Below are 24318 nucleotides of genomic sequence, written 5' to 3'. Positions count from 1 at the left end.
CTGTGGTTCTAACAATAACCCAACGATAGAACAGTTTATTTCTGGAATCAAAACAGCCATCCTCAATAATTTACGATATACAAGCTCAAAACAAAATTGTGAAGAGGATACATCTATTCTTACTGATAATTTAAAAAACTTTTTGCTGTCCACAGAACAGCCATCAGTTGATATTTGTGACAGTGAAATAAATATTGATTTAGAACCACTTATTATGGATGCAACCGAAGCTATAGAGCAGGCATCTGCTGAGGCTCAAGCATGTGCTTATGTATGTGGTTTCATTTATAAAAAATTGAAAAGTGATTGCAATAATTGCAAACAATTTTTTTTAAATGAAACCACATCAAATGAGCCCATTCATTTGTTCACCTCTTTCAAAGAATATGACACAATGCACAACAGCCTAAAATATGTAAGCAATAACTTTGTGCATTGTGTCGAAGTTTGTGCTTCAATAGTGAACACAATTTTAAATAAAGAGGCATGGATAATAAATATTAAAAAGACCATAATGTCTGTTTCTATTGAAAGTGGATTTTGACTTTTTAAGAAATTGTCCAGAACATTTTGAAAATAACAAAAAACATATTATGATGTCCACATTTTATATATGCACTAAAAGACATCTAGTATTGAAAAATAGAGAGTTTGGTGAGGAAAAAACAGCGAAAAATAAATAATTTATAAGCAAATTGTATTCTTTTATTTTCACATTACCAAATTTTTAGATCCCAAGCTATAATTTCAAACAAGAAAGCTAAAAAGTTGCGATTTTAATGACGAAATTCTCATTTTGTCATAAAAATCTCTTTAAAGCGATGTAATCCTGTTCCTTTGAAATTTAAAAAGAAATTAAGTTTAATACATCTTTGAAGTAAAAATAATTAAACTTAATTTCTTTTTAAATTTCAAAGGAACTATGAAATTAAATTAAAGTATTAAATCTGCAATTAAAAGTCCCGCCACTGCTAGTTCCATATTATTCCGTGCGGAAATAATGGCGCTAGTAGTATCGGTGTATGTCGCAAAACTTTTGTAGGGAGTTACGCTTCTTCTCTCGTAAGAGAGTAGTATATTCTTTGCTCTGGTAAGTCTATTTTATGGTGTTTTATGTGTTTTAATTATATTGATTTTACAAAAAAATTGCTCAGTGTGATAAGTAGGGTAAAATTGGGAGTTGTAGCTCACGTCTCTAGATAAAGCGCGGCGCGTCTAGCGGTGTAGCTGCGCCGCGCCGCGCATCGTATAGACGTGAGCTACAACTTCCAATTTCACGATCGATGTTAAATATAATCAGTAACAAGAGAATGATCAGGTTGTCACAAACTCCTCGAAGATGATTCAATGGTGATATTATTCTTGGATAGCCTACTTATCACTATTGACATCTCATTTTAGAATTATTTGGATTTATATAAGTAATGGTTTTTTAAATCGTTCAACAAATTACTTTTAATGTGTCAATTTCAGATAAATCCTAATGACTCAGCTTTATAAGGTTATTTATGAAAATCAGACGGTTTTAGTTACACATTAATCAGCTGATGGTATCAAGTCAACATACTTATTATTTATTCTTAATACGCGTGCGGAAACTTTAAGACCTTTATAATAAATGTTGGATTTCTTTGAGATCGTTGATATCAGAATACCATCGTATTCCTTATAGTTTAATATATGTACATGATGCAGCCCACACAAATTCCATTTTACAATAACAACGTCAACTAAATCATTAACTTTTAATATCATTTTTATTTGTTTATAATTATGATGATTACTTTGAGTTTTTGAAAAGGAATGACTTTCTTAGACCATGTACATGAATAAACTAAAGTCGTATTAATCAACAACTAATAAAAATATTGACTATACTTTGCTAGTCATACTTATATTACTAATCAACCCTTAACAAAAGGAAAGTAAATAAAAACTACTAGATATATATTTATTAGAAAATTTTATTATCGAGACACCATTTTCTTAAAACAAGCACGTTTTTTAATGCACATATTGAAGGATGGTATAAACAACTAAACACATCACTATTCGTTTCGTATTGTTCATACAAACTTAATAAGCTAGGGCAAGATTTATCTTCCAAATTATAAACACTATCGCAACCAAACATTTTCGATATCCACTGCACTTTTTCTACACCTTTAGCATAAACACGTTTATTATTTAAATAATTATTCATGTTTACATATCCTTTGTAGTTTAAGTATGAAATAAAACCTTCTTTCCAATGTATTCCTCTGTTTCTTTCTATCCAACAAACTTGTTTTCTTTCCGTTTTCGTTAAATTATAAAATGGGTATGGTGGCTTGATTAAATAAGTCTGGATATGGTTATTACATAATATAGCTATTTCTTTTACTATAAACTCATTGGAATCCGTCTTGAATCCTTGTACATCAATGATGACATTCATGACAACTTGCGGACAATATTACTTAAGGGTTTATATTCAAAGAGGCGATCGTTTATTATAAGACAATATGCTGATGTTTTATCCGGGATTTCTTGCGAACTTTCAATTTCCAAACGTACGTCTACAGGTCCTGTCTTTAAATTCTCGTTTTGTCTTGAACAGTCAATTACAAACAGTGGTGCCTTTTCTTTAAATGTGATCAGATCAAACAACGGGTCAACAGGAAGATTATAATAAGACTGACGAAATTGAGTGTACATTTCGTATAATATACTGTATTTATTTTCATCAAATTTCAAATTAAGTGAATCGTATGGGTAATATTGTGAATTTAAAAACAGTGTTACATTTGTTAATTTGCAATGATCAAATATAGAACTATCATTAGTCTTACTGTTTTTCCTATTAGTTTGTAGACCAAAAATAACATATCGAGGCTTTTCAAGTTGAGAAGTAGTTTTAATTGACCACGAATGTTTTGTAGTTTTAGGAAGTAAAGGATATTCATATAAATCCCAATTTCTGAATGCTATTTGAATAGGTTTGTCTTTTTCTAAATACTTAAGTAGTGAGAGTCTTTCACGATCCGAAACTTTTATATGCGGCACACGCCACTGAATTGTTCGTACTTCTATATGTATATTATCATCCTTGTGAATTGTTACACTATTTAAATTACTATTACTTCTATTCAGAATAAGTTCATGTTTACAGTTTATAATAATTTTATTATAATCCTCGGCAAATCCCATTATTTTATTCAATGGTATAACAGCATTAAAATATCCCTCTGTCATTTTAAAACCATCCATTTGCCAACCCCACAATGCTGCGACTTTGCTATCCCCCTCATTCATCGATATGTATGATTTTAATGTTGTGGTTATTCCAGGGTTTCTTACGCGATCTATTTCAATACCGTTCATTTCATACCTAATGTCTTGAAATAGAAACATAACAGGGTTATTAGTAAAATTTACAGGTTTCTTTATTTCTTTCCCCGATTGATCTTTTCCAGTCACTGTGGCAAAGCCTTCAACATAAATTGAACTATTACATGGTAATATGTATATGTCTTGCTGATGTATTGGAATGCGAATTTCATCATTTTCTTTAAAGCTGTTATTGTATGGATTGTACGTGTGGATCTCATAACTTTCGATAGAATTATCGAATACTGGGGTGTTATTAATATTTAGAATATTCATACTTTGAATCCGAGTGATCGGAGAAAATCTTTGTTTCTTTTTGTTACAATATTACGATTTGCTTTAATACGTGTACGCGCTTTAGTAGCAGGCAAATGATTGATTCTTTTCACCTCATATCCAAGTGTTTTATTAAACACTATCATTTTGCTCTACGTAAATGAAGTCTCAGTTGGATATTTTCTTCTCTAAAATCAATATTGTTACCGTTTTCGTCAATGATTTTAACAGTTATGGATGATATATTACTCTTATTAACAGGAAGATAAATAATATTTTTTGGAATTTCTATATATCGATATCCTGGAGGAACGTTAGGAATAAATTCATGAATAATATGTGATGCAAACCCATTATTAAATGATCCGAATATAAGATCACATTCGATCCTGATGACAGACAAGGGAAGAATGTTAACTGGATTAACAGACTCATGCCATTTATTTGCTTCAAGTTTTACATTTGGGAAACCAAGTAAGCGTCCTAAACTGTTTTCTACGTCAAAATGTACAGTTTTGGAACAAAAAAGCGAGCATGTTAAAGTATTATTATTTGGTTTTATTTCAATTTCACAGTTGTCTAACTTACTCGCAAGATATTCTCTTATGTCATATAAATCATAAGTACCATATGGAATTTTTAAATATTTACATTCATCACCATATGCAAATATGTTATTGCTATGATTTATGTTTGGTATTGAGTTCAGAGCAGAAAAATATAATAAACCGCATTCATATTCACCATCGAGAATAAGAGGAGGTTGAAAAAATGATTCCAACACAGATTTGTGCCCGGTAATAGTGATTGTTACAGACATGATCGTAAACTAAAAATTTACTGATTTTACTGAACTATTTATACATTTTATTTTGTGTATTCCAAAAACTTCTTAAAAACTTTATACATAGATGACCGCAGTTATAAGGATGACTACCTTGAAAATTTTTGTAATTATAACTCATACCAGTTCCTAAATATTGAATTAACTCTTTAGGTGGTTTTAAATTTCCATAGCTGTCAAAGTATTGAATTTCATTATTTACTTTTGCATAGGCTACCCAATGAGAGCCAGGATTATTGGAGCTATCCAAATTAACTATACCACATTCTTTTCGAAAAGGATGTTTTGGCATCTCATCTCTCATAAACACCCCTCGAAAGTAAGGAATGTCTTGCGAATGGTTGATGATGTCGATATTGGTGAGCGCTCGTTTGGGTAGCCTTTCTCTTAGTTTTTTTCATTTGAAATGTAAATTCCTAAACTACCTCTATGCGGTTTGATATGTAAACCTTTGCCTATATGGAGGGTTTCCATTTTTTCATGATGCCTCTTTAATTCTGTAAAACGTTTTTTAGCGTCTTTCAAATCATTTATAACTTTAGCGATTCCTGCAGCACCACCAGCTAAGCTACCCGCAGCAGATAATCCGGCAAAAATAGGTATCAAAGGAAGTACTCCACCAGTTTTTGGAATTGGTATAATTCGAGGAAGTTTTATTGACGAGTCTTTAGTCAATTCTTTAGCCGCTGCTATGGCTAATTCTATAGCCATTTTCTTACATTTGGGTTTCATTTTTTGCACATGCTTTTTTGCATGAGCAACAACATGTTTAAAGTGTTTTTTCAAACCAGTGCCTGAAGCGGATTTTTTTGGCGACACTGTTTTAGAATTGTTGGCTTTACTAGTCAGTCCCGACCCGGTATACAATTTAGCTATCATAGCTTTATTAACTAAATTTGCTGCTATCTTTTCTCCCAAAGTTGCATCAGATGCTAAAGCACGTTGCTTAGCCCTTTTCATCAATATTTTATCAGCCTTATGACGATCACTTAATGAAGTTGACAAGTCGTATGCAATATCGTGTTGTTTACAATATTCATCCAATTTATTTACACCTTGATCTCCCCGTGCAAGCCTTTTATACAATTTTGTACCAGCACCACAGTAATTATATCCAGGTAGATGAAGTTCAAATGGTAAATGATTTATAAACCAATTGAGAATACTGCTCTCTTTCATTACTTTTATTACAATGAATGTAAAATAACTATACTATCACTTAAATAACAATAAATAAATTGGGAACTGGTTAGTTATAAAATATTCGTTCTATCTATCCAACTATTTTCACTCGATGGAAATCCTAACCACTTTACAAATATCTTGTTTCCTTTTCTTTTTAAAACTTTTTCAATAAGATAGACATTAGGATTTTCTGTTTTTTGAAGTTCTTCTGCATAAAATGAGCCCAAAATTGGCTGATGTTTAGCATCTTCTATAAGGTAAGTAACAGGATTCGTTTTCTGTACTTTTTTAATACGGAATATTTCGGTGGACCAATTAGGAGTGTAACCTTTTTCAAAAACACCTTTATACTTACTAATCCGCACAAAATCTCCAACTTTTAAATTTCTCTTCTTAAGGATTTTTAACTGTTTTCCTACATTAAATCTTTGAAGTATAAGTTTCTTATTATTTTCATTAACTTCGTTAGGAGATAAACCGATCGTTCTGTGTTTAGAGGTGTTATAATTTTCAACTATTTCTTCTAGCACACCTTTAATCCAAGTGTAGTTTCCTTGGAAACTGAATTGTTTATACATTTTATTTTTTAAAGTTCTTATAAGTCTTTCAACTATAGAAGCTTTTTTAGTGGAATATGTAGAATAATGATTGATGTTAAATTTTTTGACTATCGTTTTAAAATTTTCGTTGTAAAACTCAGTTCCAAAATCAGTTTGAAGGTTTTTTGGAATACGTCCTTTCTTTAATATAGATTCAAACGCTTTAGAGACCTGGTCTTTATTTTTAAACTTTAGTGGAAATGCCCAAGCATATTTTGAGAATGTATCAATTATAACTAAAATATATTTATAACCTGAATTTTGTTTCGAAAGAGATTTCATATCAATCAAGTCAGCTTGCCATAAATCGTCTATATCTCTCATGACAACATGTCGACGAGGAAAGTTTACTCTTGCATTTTTATGTATTTCATTTACGACGCTGTTTTTGCTCATGTTTTACTTTACTAGCCTCGGTGATTTCGATCAAATTACTTACTTTAATATTTATTTCTGTAATAAACTGATTAATTGATGATATTTTTTTTGAAAGATTGTCTGCCAAAACATCAACGTATTCTTTTGTGACACAATCGTTAGAATCTACCGGTTGCGCAAGATTTTTTACTCTTTTATGCTGAGCATCCAAATTATTGTTTGTACACTTCAAAGCGCATTCTAATAACACTCCTTTCATTCTTCGCATCTTATTAACATGATGTCCAAACTTATCAACTTTCATGTTCAACCTGCTTATCAATACTGAACACGCTCCATAAATGTGCTTTCTTTTATTCTTTTATTATACCCGCTTCTTTTAACTCTTCAATAATCGAAAGAATTTCATTATCATGATTAGTGTTGCCAGCGTCTCTGGACGCAATAATCAATCTTAATCTTTCAATTAACTCATTAGGATCATCCCAATAGATGAGATCAGTATCAGTTTTGTATTTCTTTAAAACTGGTAGCCTACCACCGTACTTTAATTTGTTTGTTTCACACATATCCTTTTCATAAAATAATGGTTTGATGATTTGAGAATATTTTTTTCCTTTGTCACCTTTAATTTGATTAGCAGGATTGTAATCTCTTTTATGAGCACTAGTACTAATTAAGATATCTTTATATGTGATTTTATCACTTTCAGTTACTTTATTCAAGTTTGGTTTATTTCTCAATAAAAGTTCTATTAAACCAGCAGTTAGTTCATAACTTTTATCATCAATAGTAATAAACGTTAATTTGTTTGAAGACATATCATCTACAGTTGAAAATTTGACGGGGGTATTTCCTATCATCAATTTTTTGTTAATGCGACGTATACCAAATGGTATAGATACATTGCTTTGCTCGCCAAACAGATCATTGTCTGCCAGTGTTTCGGAAATGTTGACTTCATCATTTAGAAATTCCAAAGGTTCAGACATTTCCTCTTGTTTTTCGGATTTTCTTCAAAGTTATTATCGTTGTAAGTAATTTCAATATCACCATCTTGTTTTGAGTTTATATTTGTAATTTCAGGCGATTGATTATTTCCAACACTTGCGTTGTTACAATTAGTTTCGTGATAAGATTTGTTTGTAGCATATTTACTTAGTGTAACAATTGCTTTCAAAGGATCAGACAGTGGTTTAAATATTTTTTTCCGCCTCAGTTCTAACTCTTCATCTTCATCACGTAATCTTTTTACTTTACTTTTAATAGCCTTTACTGATTTAATTAACTCTTTTTTCAAACTTGTTTCCATTTCTTTTTTTTAATTATTTTACACAACCATTGAACTATGTAGTAAAAATTAAAATGAAACTAATTTTAAATTACAATCTGTTTAAATAATTTCATTCAAAATTTTACAAAAACGTCGAAAGATTTTCTATATCTACCGTTGTTTAATTCACAATCTTTGTTAATTATTAAACATGTGTATGGATCTTTCCATATATCTGAACATAATTTTTTGAAGTCTGACCAAGTCATGTCAGAATTGACATGTTCGTTATAGATGTGTTTCAAATTTATATCATCTTGTTTAAAAATTATTAAAAAATTTACGTTATCTCGAATTAATTGTTTTGGTATCTTAGAATATGTTTGAGTCAAATAAAAACAGTCGATGTTCTTATGTCTACCCATTGAAAAATAATCTCGGATATTTACTTGGTTCTCGCAAGTAACATCATCAAAAATAAATACAGAATTTTTCAAGGCTTCAGTAGGAGGAATAACCTCTTTATCATCTTTGAAGGTAAAGAGCTTAACAGCTGGAACCATGCTTAAAACTTTATTCAAAAAACAATATTTTGGTTGAAATGTTGTTTTAGAATATAGGTAAACATTTTGAAACTTGAGACCATTTTGATGTAGTAATAAGCTTAACATTGTGTTTGTTTTGCCACAATTTGACGGTCCACATATTATACAGCGAATCGTATCGGGCAACAGCAAACTATGCCTTTTTTGGATTGATGACGCTTCTATATTTAAATTGTTAATTTCCAATGTTACTGGTTGTTTGATCAACTTCATTGTGTTTTCTGTTAAAAAAGATAAAATCCTGTTATAAAGTCTTCACATTATATTCTATATAATTTTATAACTAAAATGTAACATAATGTTAATAACCAATTTAAAGAAATGACACCATACACGTGTAAACTCGGAATGCGTTGCTGTGTCACTAAAGATTTGTTTTCACTTTGCTCAAATTACCCATTTGAGAATACAAGATTATATAAGATTTTACTATCGATGCATGTTCATTCCTGTTACAGCTCTCGGGAAAAACTTGGAATGTGATGCTGTGTCACTAAAGCATTATGTTTTCGTTTTGCTCAAATTACATCGTTTTAGATCGCAAGACAGTATTAGATTAATTATTATTTATTAAAGCTTCATTCCTGCTACAGCTCCCGAAGAAAACAGTAGCCGCGCTCATAATTTTATCATAATAAATATCGAGTATTTTACTTGGTAAGTTATTATAATTATTTTATAACAATGTGCTGACTTTTAATAAAGCATGTATTTTTTTACCGTTATTTATTAATTATTTTTCTTTTTGTTTCAGAATTATGTCGACTCCTATCTTACCCAACGAAAATCTAACAAATCCTTTTTACTACGCCCAAGATGTAAACGGGTTCGCGGAAACTGAATTTCAGAGACTTTGCGAGGATTTAGCTCAAAAACAAGCAGCAGAACCAGTTCAAGCATCTAGTAAGGAGATGAAAAAAAAGAAAAAATGCAGTTTATCACTATTGAAGCCTGTTTCACCCCCGACTTCTACATCAACATCCTATGTTATTCGCAAAGCAACTGGAAGACGGCTTCATTTAATAAAAATAAATATTTATGGACTAAATGGAGGAGAACAAGATGAAAATATAAATGGTGATACTCCTAGTGTTAGTGCACAGTATGTAGTCAAGGATAATTACGATGAAGTTATGGATGCTACAGAAAATTTGATAGGTAAAATAATGTCAAAAATTACTCACTCCATATAAATGTGAACTATTGTTGAAATGTAATTTGCTTATTTTTAAATATCATCATATTTTTTGTTTATAAAAATAGTGTTTTTTAGAGTAAGGAGCTGTAGCATGAATTCATTATTTATGAAATAAACGTGGTTTAAAGAATAAAATTGTTTTTTTAAATTTTAAATTATTAATTGAAAACATTATGATTGTACTAAGTACCTAATAATATTAACGTATTCCATGTAAATATTAGGTAGTACAATCAAGTTTTTTCAAATATTTCAAGGGTTCGATTCCCTTAAATGTAAAGGTTTTTTTAATTTTGCTTAATGTTTGCTTACTGCATTTTCATTTCTTGACCAAGGTGATAAGGATATAATGTTGAAATTGAAGGTCTATATAAACAAACGTAAAGGTCAGTAAGCAAACATTATCACCTGCTATGATATCACTATAACTCAAGTTATTGATCTCGATAAATATAAAAATAAAAAACTGAAAGGTAAAATAATAAAATGTCAGTGATGATGAGTAGTAAATATTTATTTCAATATTTGCATGCATACATGAACAATCAAAATTGCACAGTAATGAATAACATAAAATCTAGTACAAATTAACAACTAAAAAATTGTACTGTAGTGCCCCCACGGCAACGTTTTAAATTGCTTCTTTAAAATTTGTCTTTTATCATCTTCACTATTTAAAACTAACTTATTAATTTTTTGGGTATATACATTATGATTTTTAGATCTAATAACACACATATTCTTTCTGACTGATTGATTGTAGTATAACACATTTTTGTATTTATCTATATCCAACCTTTTGGTAACAGATGTTGTCACTCCTTTTGCCTTTTTAATAGACATTTTTTGTGATTCAATACAATACAATTTTGCTCGTAAGCCAACAAATTCAACAATAACATCTCCACCCATCTCATCTTTAAAAAACCCCGGAATTTTCATATTTGCTTGAGGGATATTGTAAACATTTTTATCGCTAAAATTGCTGGTATCGAAAAACTTAATATTCTTTTTCATGTCTGAATAAAAATCATCAGTATATATGCGATATAGTAAGCTATCAGTATCAGTATAACAAAGTTCAATATTTTCTTTATATAATGGTTTCATTATAGAATAGTGAAAGTTATATAAATGTGTTTTAGCTAACTCTAAAACAGTAAACCCCACATAAATTGGTCTATCCAAAATTAATTTCGTTTGTTCTAATTGGATTGCTACCAAATTATCTGTAAATATCGACAAACATTTAAAGTTAGGCGCACTTACATACTTTTCTGCTCCAATAATCCTGTTTGTCTTATTATTCTTATCTGTCCATGTATTAACAAGTTTTACATTTACTTGTTTTCTTTTATTTTCTATGGTTTTACCAAAAATAGCATTATTTTGTTTTTTGAAAAATTCTTTTTCAAATTCAGACTCTGCTTTTTGCCTCAAAGAGGTATTCAATTCAATATATGGTTTCAAAAATTCTTTTTGTTCAAATGATAGAATTCTATGAATTTTTAACAATTTTAGACCGTTTTTAAGACATTCTTTTAAATGGATATAGTGAATAACATAGGAACATTTGTCGTATAAATTTGCAATAAGCTTGGCATTTCTATGACCAAAAGGTGTAAATTTTTCAGCAGCAAATGGTAAATCTGAGTGAGCGTCATGTATTTCAGATGGATAACTAAGATCTACTTCAAGTATATACCCAATGTTACTGTCAGCAGTAATAGAATCAATTTCAAAAGTCTCAATTTGGTCTTTGTTCAAAAATTTAAAATTACTTGTAGGAAGTTTCATCATCATTGCATAACCATACAGGTTCACACAGTCTAAATATACCAAAAAGCTACTTGATTTGTTGATATCATAGTCAGACATATATTTATTGTTAGCTTTAGCATATCTTAATGAACACTGAGCTAGACCACCTCGTATACCTTTTTCAATCATTTGATACATCTCCACATCAGTTATAAGGTCTAATTTTACATTGGTATGCAAAAGCATTGCATCCCAACTTAAAGAAGGTGAAGAAACATAATAGCACGGATCTAAGCAATAGGTTGCTAAGCTAATTTTCCTGAATTTTTCAAAACTATCTGCTAGTAATAGTACATCACATTTTAAATATAAATCTGTATATTCGCCTAAATTTTTTATTTTAAAAGTTTTCCAAACTTTCAATGCATGTTTATAATCTTCTTCCGAAATAAGTTCTGAAGTAAGTTTATTAAAAAAATGTTTTCGTTTTGGTAACTCAGTTTCATCGTAACGTTTTAAAGAGTCTATATAATCATAGCAGTACACACCCTTTCTGCAAATCAAATCAAATAAATACTGATCACTGTAATACCTACGCAAGTTTACGAAGTCGTCTTGATGTAAAGATCTAGCTAATTTATCTAAGCTACAACTGAGAAAATTAAAAGAATCGATGAATTTCAGTTGAGCAGCAGTTTTTGAATCAACTGATATAAATTTTGTGAACGATATGTATTTTTCTTTATTTTTCGGAATAATATTTATACGACCGTTAATACTCGCTAACTCTTTAATAAAAAGATGGCAATCGTAATTACTTAAATTATGAAATATAATAGGTATAAAAGGACATTTCTTTGCACTCAACTTGCAAATGTTGTGAGCCGCGCCTCTATATTCCCCTGTAAAATGATCATGATCTGCCACAATTTTATCTGTGGATGTAAATTTTTGTTTACATATACAGCAAACTTTTGCATTATGAAAACATTTCTTTTCAGTTTCAGTAAGTAGTTTCATGGGATTATTTTCTAACAAAATTGCATGTAATCGTTTGACATCATTTGAAATTGTTTCTACAAATTTTTGAGCACAGTTAGCTCCTATGTATGAAACCAGTTCATTAAGTTCAGGTTTAGATTCACAACAAATATAGTACGCGAAAGATGTGGCTTCATGAACCTGTATGGTTTCAGTATGCCCAGATTTACTTTTATCAGAATATTCTCTTAATAAACTTTCAAAATCACCATAAATCACAATTGGTATTCTTTGAGTTCTTTCATAATTATCAAAATATAATTTACTATTTTTCTCTGGAAGAACAGTTTTAATTCTAGCACAATTATGTTTGCATAATTTTTCTTCTGAATTGAAATAAATGAAGCACTCCTCACATAAAAAAATTTTAGACTTATTTTTAGTAAGTTGACTATGAACCAACCGTTCAAAGTTTCTTATCAAACAAAAATGTCTTTTATTGTTTTTAGTAATGTAAAGCAAATTAACATGAACAAGTTTACGCTTGCTGGTTTTGTACAGAGGTCCGTTAATATCACCATTTTTTTCTAAACTGTATATATTAACACTTATGTCAGAATTATTTTTTTCAAATAATGTGATATCCTCAAAAGATGGTGGAAACGACATACCATCTATTTTTAAAACTTTTGAATAATGAGGATATGAAGATACTCTATTAAAGTTTTTATTGGTGGGATACATATGTGCTAATATACTCCACAGAAAACACTTATCATCACTATTTTTAATATTTACACAAGATCTAGTTTTCAGAATTTTTATTGGTAGTGGAATATAGGAGCCTGTCCTTAAAGGATTGTATTTATTAATGTTTACTTCTAAATTATTCAAAGAGTCAAAAGACCAGCCTGATTCTGAATGTTCAAACTCTGATAATTTGTTAAGCAGGCTTTTTACACACTCTAAATATATATTTTTTATGTTTGTGGATTGAAAAATTTGTACATATTTAGTATTAAACGACTTCAAAGATTTTTCATTATTTTTTGGCAAAGTAAAAGTCGCAAATAATTCAAAATTTATTTTAAGAGCATTATGTTTCTCAAGACTTCTTTTTACTAAATTACATATCGTATTTACAACTTCAGATAAAAATTGCTCAGGTAACAAAAATTTTTTTGATGGACATACACGATAGCTTAGTATTCTGTTCTTAAAAGCAGTTCCAATTATTTGAACATTATCGAATTCTGTGCGAAGTAAACAATTAGACTTATGAATATAACTTTTCTTGTGTGAAAAGTATTTTGGCACTGTTATATTACAAATATCACAAAAAGTCATTATGAGATTATACTAAGTAAGAGTACTTATTATTTGAAGTTAGTAAAATGCAGTTAAAATTTTCATGCTGGGTATAGTGTAGGTTTAACCCCTTTAAAATCTTCCTTAGCAGCAGTGACCAAGCGATTCGTTGCCTGCCAAATTTCTGAGTTGGTATCCATACATGACTTATAAGTAAAAAGGGCGTGACGCCATCGATTACCCGGGCTTATCTTTGATGCTTCAGCAGCGTTATAGATGCGGAGTTCTAAGTAATAATCGCCTTCCGTTATTAATTTCTCTGGTTTTCGCTGTGTAGAATACCCTGATGCTATTTTCTTGGTGATAAAATTTTTAAGTGGTTCAAGCTTTTGCACCACTTCTTCTTCGTACTGAAAAGACAAAAATAATATTTTTAGTTATTAAAAAATATTAACTCAGTTAATAAAATGTTTATTAATAAATTGTTTATAGGTTTCCATCAATAAATTCAACAACCCAGAGTTGAGTTGCGAAACCTTCCCTAAAGCTAACAATTTATTTGATCCAGCTCAAGAATCGAACTTGAGACCTTAGGCTCCATATTCAAACGTGCTAAGCTAATATTAACTAATAATTAAATAATTAAATACAATGATGTAAAAAAAACCATTAATATCTTCTTAAAGGTTGATGCTTATATTCAGTCAGAATTCTAATATTTCTTGAAAACAATTGTAATAATATTATATTTACAGTAAAAATAAAGTGTAATAACTCACCTCAGACTCCCATGAAGGACGTGCAGCCTTGACAGGCTTTTTTTGAAGCGCTTTCTTACGCTTTACAGGTGGTTCCGGTTCAGATTCTGAATCTGACTGCCGCTTTTTTGATTTCTTCAATTTATTGAGTGATTTACTCTTTGAAGTTGAATTTGAAGTTATAGGTAATTCGTCATCCGAATTAAAAGGATTATTACTAAAGTTCGAAGCCCTGTTATAGAAAAAACATTTTTTTAATGTTGTTACATCATACTATTATCTAGTTCTGAAACAATTAAAGATTTTTTGGTGAAATGAAATTTAAACATGTATGTACTTAATGTAACTTTTTAAAATACTATTAGGTAAGAAGTTAATATTAAAAAAAATATTATTTCTCTGTAGATGCAGCAACTCTTTCATTAAAATATGTAAAAAATAAAAAAAAAATAAAAAAATACATACATACTGAAGCTAAACAACTGCTTTTTGAAATTTAAAAAATGATTTTTTAAGTGAATTAAGTAAACGTTTGCTCGTTGAAGTGCTCACAAAAGAAATGCGTAGTGAAAACAGTGCTTACAGAATTTAGGTTCTTCTAATAGTCAATCAATAAAGTCAAAAGTTCATAGTATTTGCATAGAATAATGACTCTTAAACATAAAAGTAATTAGAATGACATTCAAAGATCTCATTATTACACACATACATAAGATGCCGCATGCATGTTTAGGATTCCCTATTAGGAAGCAAACTGCAAATATGCAATCCTGCAATACGAGTCATTAGACACCGAAAAAGAATCACTTTTAGTTAACACATGATGTATCCCGACTATACCTACTTTGATATTATTTTTTAACACTCATGGCGTCTGTTCTGTATTTCTACATTAGATAAGTATGCATATTATGCACTATGTAGGTAATGTTTACAGCAGTTGAAATAGTGTAATGCCAAAATACAATATAATATTTCATTAGTTACTTACCAAAAGCGGATCGATTAATAATAATTTTATAAAAATTATCGCCCATTTAGGGAATAAAAAGTACTTATACTTACTTATATGAAATATGATTTTATCGGCAAAAATAGTTAGGTAGAAAAGTGTTAATGTAAGTATTTTATGGAATAGTAGGTCTATCAACCGAACTCGATCTACTCTATGAGTCATGATAGCATAGTGATTAAGACGTCCGCTGCCTCCGGTTATAAGTCGGGCAGGGGTTCGATCCCGGGCATGCACCTCTGACTCGGACACTTGCTTTAGTGGGATACCATAACACTGAATGAATGAATGAATTGGATGAACCTTAATACTACAACACTTGAATTTTAACCTTCTATTATAAGAGTGTGGTTAGTAATTATTATTGATACTTATACACCGACATACTTACCTGTTCCGGCATAGCATGCTTTCCATCCTAAACTGACACACCACTTACCATGTTTTGAATACTTGAATAAATGAATGAATGAATGATTGAACGATCGTCTTTGAACCTTTATACCGCAACACTTGAATTTTCTATAAGGGAGTGTGGTTACTAATTATACTTATATTAATAAACTGACAAACGTACCTGTTCCGGTTTAGTATGCTTCCATCTTAAACTGACACACCACTTACCATGAGTTGAATACTCGAATAAATGAATGAATGAATGATTGAATTATTGATCGATTGTCTTTGAACCTTTATACCGCAACACTTGAATGTTCGGTAAGGGAGTGTGGTCACTAATTATACTTATATTAATAAACTGACAAACGTACCTGTTCTGGTTTAGTATGCTTCCATCTTAAACTGACACACCACTTACCATGAGTTGAATACTTGAATAAATGAATAAATGAATGATTGAATAATTGAACGATCGTGTTTGAACCTTTATACCGCAACACTTGAATTTTTACTTTACGATAAAGGAGTGTGGTTACTAATTACTTATATTAATAAACTGACATACCTGTTCCGCTTTAACATGCTCCCATCTTAAACTGAACCTCCGCTTAACATAAATTTGAGATGAGTGCTACATTAATTGCATTAGGTAGGTTCTTAAGGGTTCCAGTACAAAATATAAATTATTCTAAATAATCTAATCGATGCTTAAGAATAGAATTTCTATAAAATATTCCAACTCAGTATCGTAACTAGTTGCATCACTTAAGAATGTGCTAAATCAACCATTGAATCATCTTTCTACATGAGTTAGTAACAATAACCTGATCATTCTCTTGTAACTGATATCTATTGTGAAAATATTGTGTGTTCTAGCTTAAGTCTTATAGATCCGGCGCGCGCTGGCGCGCCGCGTCATCTAGAGACTTGAGCTAGAACACACAATATTACCCTACTGTGATAATTTATAGCTGTTTCTGTGTTATGAAGTAATATTTAAACTCATACGTGGTATGACATTTTTACGTAAAAATAACAGGCCTCTGTGCAACAGTCCTCTGGAAATTTATAACACAGAGGACTGTTCAATGTGACAGAGGACTGTTTTATTTGACGTCCGTGTATTTTATTAATCTTCTTTAGGGCGCTTTTAGTGTCACGCGGATTTGCTCACGCACGCGGGATTGGACCGCATGCGTAGCATCCGCAAAGAACAATTTCATATAGGTATCTATTGTAAAGCGTGATAAACGCACGCGGGACGCGGGGCGCTGTGCGGGGCGTCACCCCGGTGCGGGGTATCCGCATGCGTAAGCGCTGCCTACAACTTCAGTGCCCATTTTAGAGTCGAGCGGGGCGCACGCGCCGTATTGTACTACCGAAATGAAAATCGATACAGAACGAGTAATCATTGAAGTTCATCTGCGGCCCGTTTTGTGGGATAAACGCAATGAATTATACAAAAACAGGGACGCGAGGGAGGCTGCATGGAGAGATATTTTGAAGGAATTGGCACCTAACTACGAAAATTTGAGCGAAGAGGAAAGAAAAGAGGCGGGTATGTGTTTGGTTCATTATTTTATTTATACAAGCATCATTACTTTATTAATATAAGCATAATTATTTAATTCACAAATAACATCAAAAACCTTCTAAAACCTTTTGAGTTTAGTTAATTAATTATATATCGGTGTTGCCAGGAGACTTTTCCTTCATTGATAAAGTAATCTGCAAATATATCTCTGATATTACTTGCCGACGTATTACTACTTTCAGTCTGCTGCCTGGGTAGTGGTCCCGTAAAACCATTTGTGACAAATGTATGGCTGACCTTGTAGCCATCCCGTTTCCTTATGAAATTGTGAAGTACACATGCCGTCTTGACTATTAATTGTGCTAGATCTAACTTGACATTCATGGATCTGTGAAATATTCTAAATTTATTTGACATAATTCCAAAAGTGCATTCTATGTACCTTCTAGCTCTGGACAGACGGTAATTAAATATTTTCTTTTTGTAAGGTAAATTATCACGAGCATAAGGCCGCATCACATGTGATGATAAACCAAATGCCTCGTCTCCCACTATCACGAACGGCAACTTTGCTCTTACACTAGATGGATAAGCTACTTCGGGGCAAATAATAGGCAACTCTTGCGGGTCAGGGATACCCAACGTGTTACTTTCCAGTTTCGTATACAATTGACTCCTTCTAAAGATGGTTGAATCGGCGTTGCTTCCACTGGTACCGACATTAATATATGTAAAATTATAATCAGCATCACACATTGCGAGGAGCACTACAGAATAATATTTCTTATAATTAAAATATAGTGATCCACTGTGCGGCGGCCGAATCACTCTTATATGTTTTCCATCAATTGCACCCAAGCAATTAGGAAAATTTGTATATGTGAGAAAGCCCTCTGCGATTTCTTTCCATTTGATCCCATTAAGCTGTGGAATACATTCAGACTTTAGTTCAATCCATATTATGTAACAAACTTGTCTTACTATTTCGCTAATTGTTGCAATTCCAATCACATAGGAATAGTGTAGATCAGTGAATGTATTACCAGTTGCCAAATATCTGAAAACAAAAACAATATATTAATAATATGATAACATAATATATTAATAATGCTGACATCAGACATAAGACAGCATGCACCGCTCGAATTTTACTTCAGAAGAAAAATAAATACCCTTAAGGTGAAAGGGCACGGAAGTAGCTAGCGCTAGAAGTTTTTAATTCGTTTTAACTACAGTACTATAGCTACGTTAGATTTCTATGATTTGCCGAAAATTTTATCATAGGGGGGTATTTATGCAGTTATGATTTCATATGAAAAGTTCGAAGTATAGTTATGTATCTCATATCTGCTAAAAGTGGCCACTTTTAGCAGATTTGAGACACATAACTATGCTGTAAATATTTTATAAGAAATCTTCTCTGTATAAATTAACCCCTATGGTAAAATTTCCGGCAAATGAAAGGAATCTAATAAATATATATAATATAATATAATGAAATATCGTTTATTTCAGGCAATATTTACATTACAAGATGTCCTCCTTCATGAAGGTTGACAGATGCAAATAAAGCAAATTTTTGTTAAAACAAATTAAAAACTTACAGCGCTAGTGACTTCCGGAAGTTTTCACCTTAATTTTGATGATGGCAAATTTTACTGTAACAAATAAACAAATTGCCCGATTCAATCCGGTGTTTTTCCAAAAATCCTTAAATGAAGTTCTAATTATTTTTGTAAAAAATGAATTACAGTAGGGCCTCGGTAATCCGGACTCTCGCGTGTTCGGTGATCGCTGTAATCCGGCCGGGCAATGGGATACGCGGGGGAGGCCCGGCGGCGTGTAGGTGCGGGGGCTGTCATGAGCCAATGCGCCGTCAGTCTTTTGTTTATCGCCTTTCGTGTAATACGTAGTGTCAATTAAGTGCGCTCGCTAACATCATGGCGCCGCCACGTAAACATTCGACATTAACAATAAAAGACAAATTACGGATTATAGAAATGTTAGATAAGGGTGACAGCTACCCTGTCATTGCTCGGAAGTTTGGTATAGGCAGGTCAACTGTAGGTGACATAAAGAAAAACAAAGACAAACTCTTGAAGTTTGTTAGCCTAACAGAACGTGGTCCCGGTGTACGAAAAACACTAAAGAAATCGGAAAATCCTGTTTTAGAAGATGCTTTGTTTACGTGGTTTTTGCAACAAAGGCGATTGCATGTTCCTGTAAGTGGTGATATGATTTGTGAGAAAGCTCGAATTTTTCATCGCCAGATTACAAACTCCAATATCGGATTTAATGCAAGCCGGGGATGGTTAGACAAATTTAAAAAACGCCACGGAATAAGACGTTTAAAAATGGCCGGTGAAAAACTGTCAAATGATGAAGCCGCTATCGGACCATTCCAACTAGAGTTACAGAAAGTTATTAGAGAGAAAAAATTAACAGCGGAACAGGTTTACAATGCTGACGAATCTGGTTTGTACTGGCGATTATTGCCAGATCATACATTAGCCTCTGGCAATGAGCAGTCGGCTTCCGGAAGGAAAATGATGAAGATGAGAGTGACATTCATGCCTTGTGCAAATGCGGCTGGAACTCATAAACTTCAATTGCTTGTTGTCGGCAAATCAAAAAACCCACGGGCATTTAAATCAACACGTCTTCCTGTTTGTTATCGTGCACAAAAAAATGCTTGGGTTACGAAAGACTTGTTTCTTGAGTGGTTTAAAACGGAATTCGTTCCCGCGGTCCGCCGCCATCTTTTGTCTGTTAATTTGCCTCCTCAGGCACTGTTATTGTTGGATAATTGTCCTGGGCATCCATCAGCAGATGAACTTGTCTCTGAAGACGGCCACATTTTTGCAATGTTCCTGCCACCTAACACCACGGCGTGTATACAACCAATGGATCAGAACGTTATACAAAATGTGAAGTTAAATTACCGCAAATCACTTTTGGTTAACTGTCTTGCATTATGTTCTGAAAACCTCATGGACTCATTAAAATCGATAACTTTAAAGGACACAGTTTTTCTTTTGGCTAATTGCTGGGCCAATGTTAAGACATCGCTAATTAACAAATCATGGAAGAATTTGCACCCTGAATTTCTCACTGATAATGACGAACCAGAAGATGATGTTCCTTTAGCCCAGCTTTTTAACAGGTTGAGGGGACCCAATGATCCTCAAATAAGTGAGGCAGAAGCTCAAGAATGGGCTGCTGGTGGTGCCGAAAGCGAGTTACAAAGATATGAAGTGTTAACTGATGAGGAGATTGTGCGAGCGGCTATGTGTGAGGACGATGAGGAAGATGAGGACAATAGCGTTGAAATTCTAAAAATCACAAAAGTTGGTAATTCAGAGGCAGTAGGAGCTTTAAACACAGCTTTAAAATGGGCTGAAGATAACGAATTTGATAGCCACGAAGTTATGTTTCTCCGTCGACTTAGAGACCGGGCTTTCGAAATGAAGTGCGAAAATTATAAACAGAAGAGTATTACAGACTTTTTCAAGAAGAATTAACTAATGTTTTATTTTAACTTGCTGATTTCCTTACATAGTTGTTTGTATGTAATTTTGAACATGTACATTTTGACTGTATGCTATAATTTAAAAATTGATTAAAGAAACTAAGGTTAAACATGTGTTTTATTAACATTTAATATGGCATACTATAATCCGGACGCCTCGATAATCCGGAAAGGGTCTTGTTTTTGCCTCTCCGGATTAACGAGGCCCTACTGTATTTCGTCGATGTCTGCGCCGCGCCGCCCCGGCCGCGCCGTCTGCGTCTAGTATAAGATTCACTTTGCGCTATCGTTCGCGGCGAAATTGACCGGCCTGCGCCGGCCCGCCGTTTGCGTTGCGCCTAAGGGTACTTTTCCTTCAACTGCGGCCTTATTTTTCCACTCTGTATAGGTATATATATATTGCTTGATTTATCTAATGCTTCATGAGACAGTGTAAAGTTGACAACATGTGTGAATTAAGGAGGGCCTTTAATCGAATGCAGTTAAATTTCCAACTAATATCAGATTTGTACACACGGCCACAGATCAAGCTTCCCAAAACCAGTATAAACAGGACTCATGCGTTGTTTATTATCGTAGACGACTCGGCGCCCGGCGAGGCCCTAGCAAGTTCCGTTTATTGGTACTGGTTTTGGGTAACTTGATCTGAAACTGTGTGTACTTTTGCCACTTACTTATTATATTTTGTCATTTCAGACAAGAAAATACAACAACGCTGGCGAACAGCAAGGGACACTTACCAGAAAGACAAGATATCTGAAAAAAATCAGCCATCCGGCTCTGGGAGTAAGAAGAAGAAGAAGAAATATTCTTACTATGACATTTTGACTTTCTTAGACAGTACAACGGAAACTGCTGGAGAAGAGTCACTCTGTGAAGAAATGTCTGAACAAAGTAATTTAGAAACACCTAATGAGTCCACGCAACCAGATACTTCACGTCAAGAAAGTTCTCACCCAACATCAAAACAAAAACAAGTAAAATCTAAAAAGCAAGCACCATCTGAATTTGAGGCACAGTTATTAGAATGCTTAAAGTCTAATCAACTGGAGCTAGAAAGTGAGGATTTGGCTTTCTTTCAGTCTCTGCAGCCTTCATTAAAAAGATTCACTAGATATCAAAAACTAATGTTCAGAACAAAAGTGTTAAATATAGTTATGGAAATGGAAAGTCAAACACAACCTGCATACTACAGTCCCATACCTACAACAAGTTCTAGTGCTTTTACTGAGCTTGACAGTTTGTCACCGATAAATCAAGATTACCAAACCAATAGTATAATCCAGGATACTTCGAGTCTTAACGACAATGCTATTAGTTCTGCTGCAGTGAATGACAATGAAACTCTTATTTCGACTGAAAGCGGCCTGTTTAATATCACGTCTTATGACGTAATTTATACCCCAGCAACAACATCATCTACAGGCGAAAGTAATGTCAACGCTCAGGATACAAATTTACAAAGAAATGAATGATGTAAAATTTGATTTTTTAATTTATGAATAAAACTCTTTTTATTAAAATGAGTACGATTAACTTTTTTTCTCCAGTTTCTCTCTAATTGTTTGTTTAGTCATATGAGTGCGGTTGTACACACGGCACAGATCAAGTTACTCAAATCCAGTATAAGCGGGACTCCGACGGGTTACCTAAGTATGATAATACGCAAGGCGCGAGTTCCATTTATGCTGGTTTTGGGTAACTTGATCTGTGGCCATGTGTACTTTATCAGATAAAAAAAAGGATTGTGTATGTAGGTTGAACGTACCAATCCCAAACCAATTAAGGACTTTTTTTGACTTTAAATTACTGTCATGTGCAAACCTATAACTTTTATCTATATTATAATAAGTAGCGTGTGATGAAAGGTAGGAATGATTCCACTTTAATGGCGACATTTTATGAGTGAAATAATCTTATTTAATGAAATTTCAACATGAAATTGAATGAAATTATGAACAATGAAATTTCAGAGTACATGACAAAATTTTTTTTTTGCACATGTTACACATGACAGTAATTTGAAGTCAAAAAACGTTTATCCTACCTGTTCAAATCCCTTTCCACTAAATCATAGCAGGAAATTAAATATTTAAAATTTAAAACTTACCTTAATGTAATAGCGAGCCTCTCAATCGGTTGTATTGTAATCCTTCGTAAACTGCTTTTTTGTAGCTTATTCTCAATTTTACACAACAGTTCATCAAAAGAACGAATGGACATTCGAAAGTAATTTTTAAATTTACGTTCATTATTTTGTAGTTTTCCAAAGCGTGTAACAAACGCCCCAGCAAGAAGCCTATTTTCAAGAAAGGGATCAACATGTACTCTTGTCTTCTTGTTTCGTCGTTTGTAAAGTATGTAAGCGACACATATTCTTCTGACATTGATCATTTTTGAACACGTCTATACCGTTACGCAGCCCGTAGAAAACTGAAACTCATGCTGCGTATGATCCGCAGCGTGAAATTTTACGCATGCGGTCCAATCCCGCGTGCGTGAGCAAATCCGCGTGACACTAAAAGCGCCCTTATAGTCTGCCCTAACCTATTGCTTACCGATAGCCTCTTTTTTTCTTACATTGGCCCGTCACGCTAATTCAGGTCTTTTGTTTTCTATTATTATGGATTTTAGAATATAAAATAATATGTACCTACTAACTACCTGTTTTTAAACCCTTATGGTTTTTTAAATATTGAAAGTATGTTTTATTGTTTTAGTATTGCCGCAATGCCACCAAAGAAGAAACCTAAAACCAAAGAAGAAATAAAAGAGCAGAAACGAATTGCAGAAAGATTAAGATATCAACGTCTAAAAAATGACCCTGTTAAAAGAGAGCAATTGAAGGAAAAAGAACGACGAAACTACCAAAGAAAGAAGGAAACAGGTATAAGAAAGTCAGTTAAATATATGAGTCGACCTTAGTCGACGTGAACACAAAGCTGTGACTAAAAAATGGAGAAAGCCCTGTGCTACCTATCGCGCAAAAAAAAAAAAAAGCTTTGAAAGAAATTACAAACAATTTTGTACGACATAATACGCCCGAATCCGATGGACCGCATGTAGATATAACTAACACAATATTTGTACGCCACTACGGCTAATGTGCTGAAACTTGTAATCATATACAGGGTGGCCAGAGAAGTGACGTCCAAAAGCAAAATTTGGGTGCTTCATATGGAGAGGTATCCAAATCACCCCCATGTATGTTACGCGATTTTTTGTAGTTTTCAAGTTATGATTTTTTTTAATAGGTTTTTAAAAATTTCGACCAGCACGGCTTTAAACATTTTTTTTTAAAAAACCAAG

General features: G+C 32.6%; 3 protein-coding genes across 5 annotated transcripts in view; 1 reads left to right on the top strand and 2 right to left on the bottom strand.

The window, feature by feature from the left end:
- LOC123865396 (glutathione synthetase-like) overlaps positions 1–24318 on the bottom strand; it is a 65109-nt gene that overhangs the window by 8650 nt on the left and 32141 nt on the right. The window lies entirely within an intron of this gene.
- LOC123865405 lies at positions 17103–22536 on the top strand. The gene is made up of 2 exons (XM_045906406.1): positions 17103–17504; positions 21706–22536. The coding sequence occupies exons 1-2, from the start codon at positions 17330–17332 to the stop codon at positions 22482–22484; spliced, it is 954 nt and encodes a 317-aa protein (XP_045762362.1). The 5' UTR covers positions 17103–17329; the 3' UTR covers positions 22485–22536.
- Positions 17506–23544, bottom strand: LOC123865397 (protein ANTAGONIST OF LIKE HETEROCHROMATIN PROTEIN 1-like). Its single transcript, XM_045906400.1, has 2 exons — positions 23120–23544; positions 17506–18537 (listed from the first exon to the last, which is right to left on the bottom strand). Exons 1-2 carry the CDS (start codon positions 23401–23403, stop codon positions 17619–17621), a joined length of 1203 nt encoding a protein of 400 aa, XP_045762356.1. The 5' UTR covers positions 23404–23544; the 3' UTR covers positions 17506–17618.

Source organism: Maniola jurtina, chromosome 5, assembly GCF_905333055.1.
Source record: "Maniola jurtina chromosome 5, ilManJurt1.1, whole genome shotgun sequence".
NCBI classification, from domain to species: domain Eukaryota; kingdom Metazoa; phylum Arthropoda; class Insecta; order Lepidoptera; family Nymphalidae; genus Maniola; species Maniola jurtina.
This window is presented reverse-complemented; position numbering and strand designations above follow the sequence as displayed.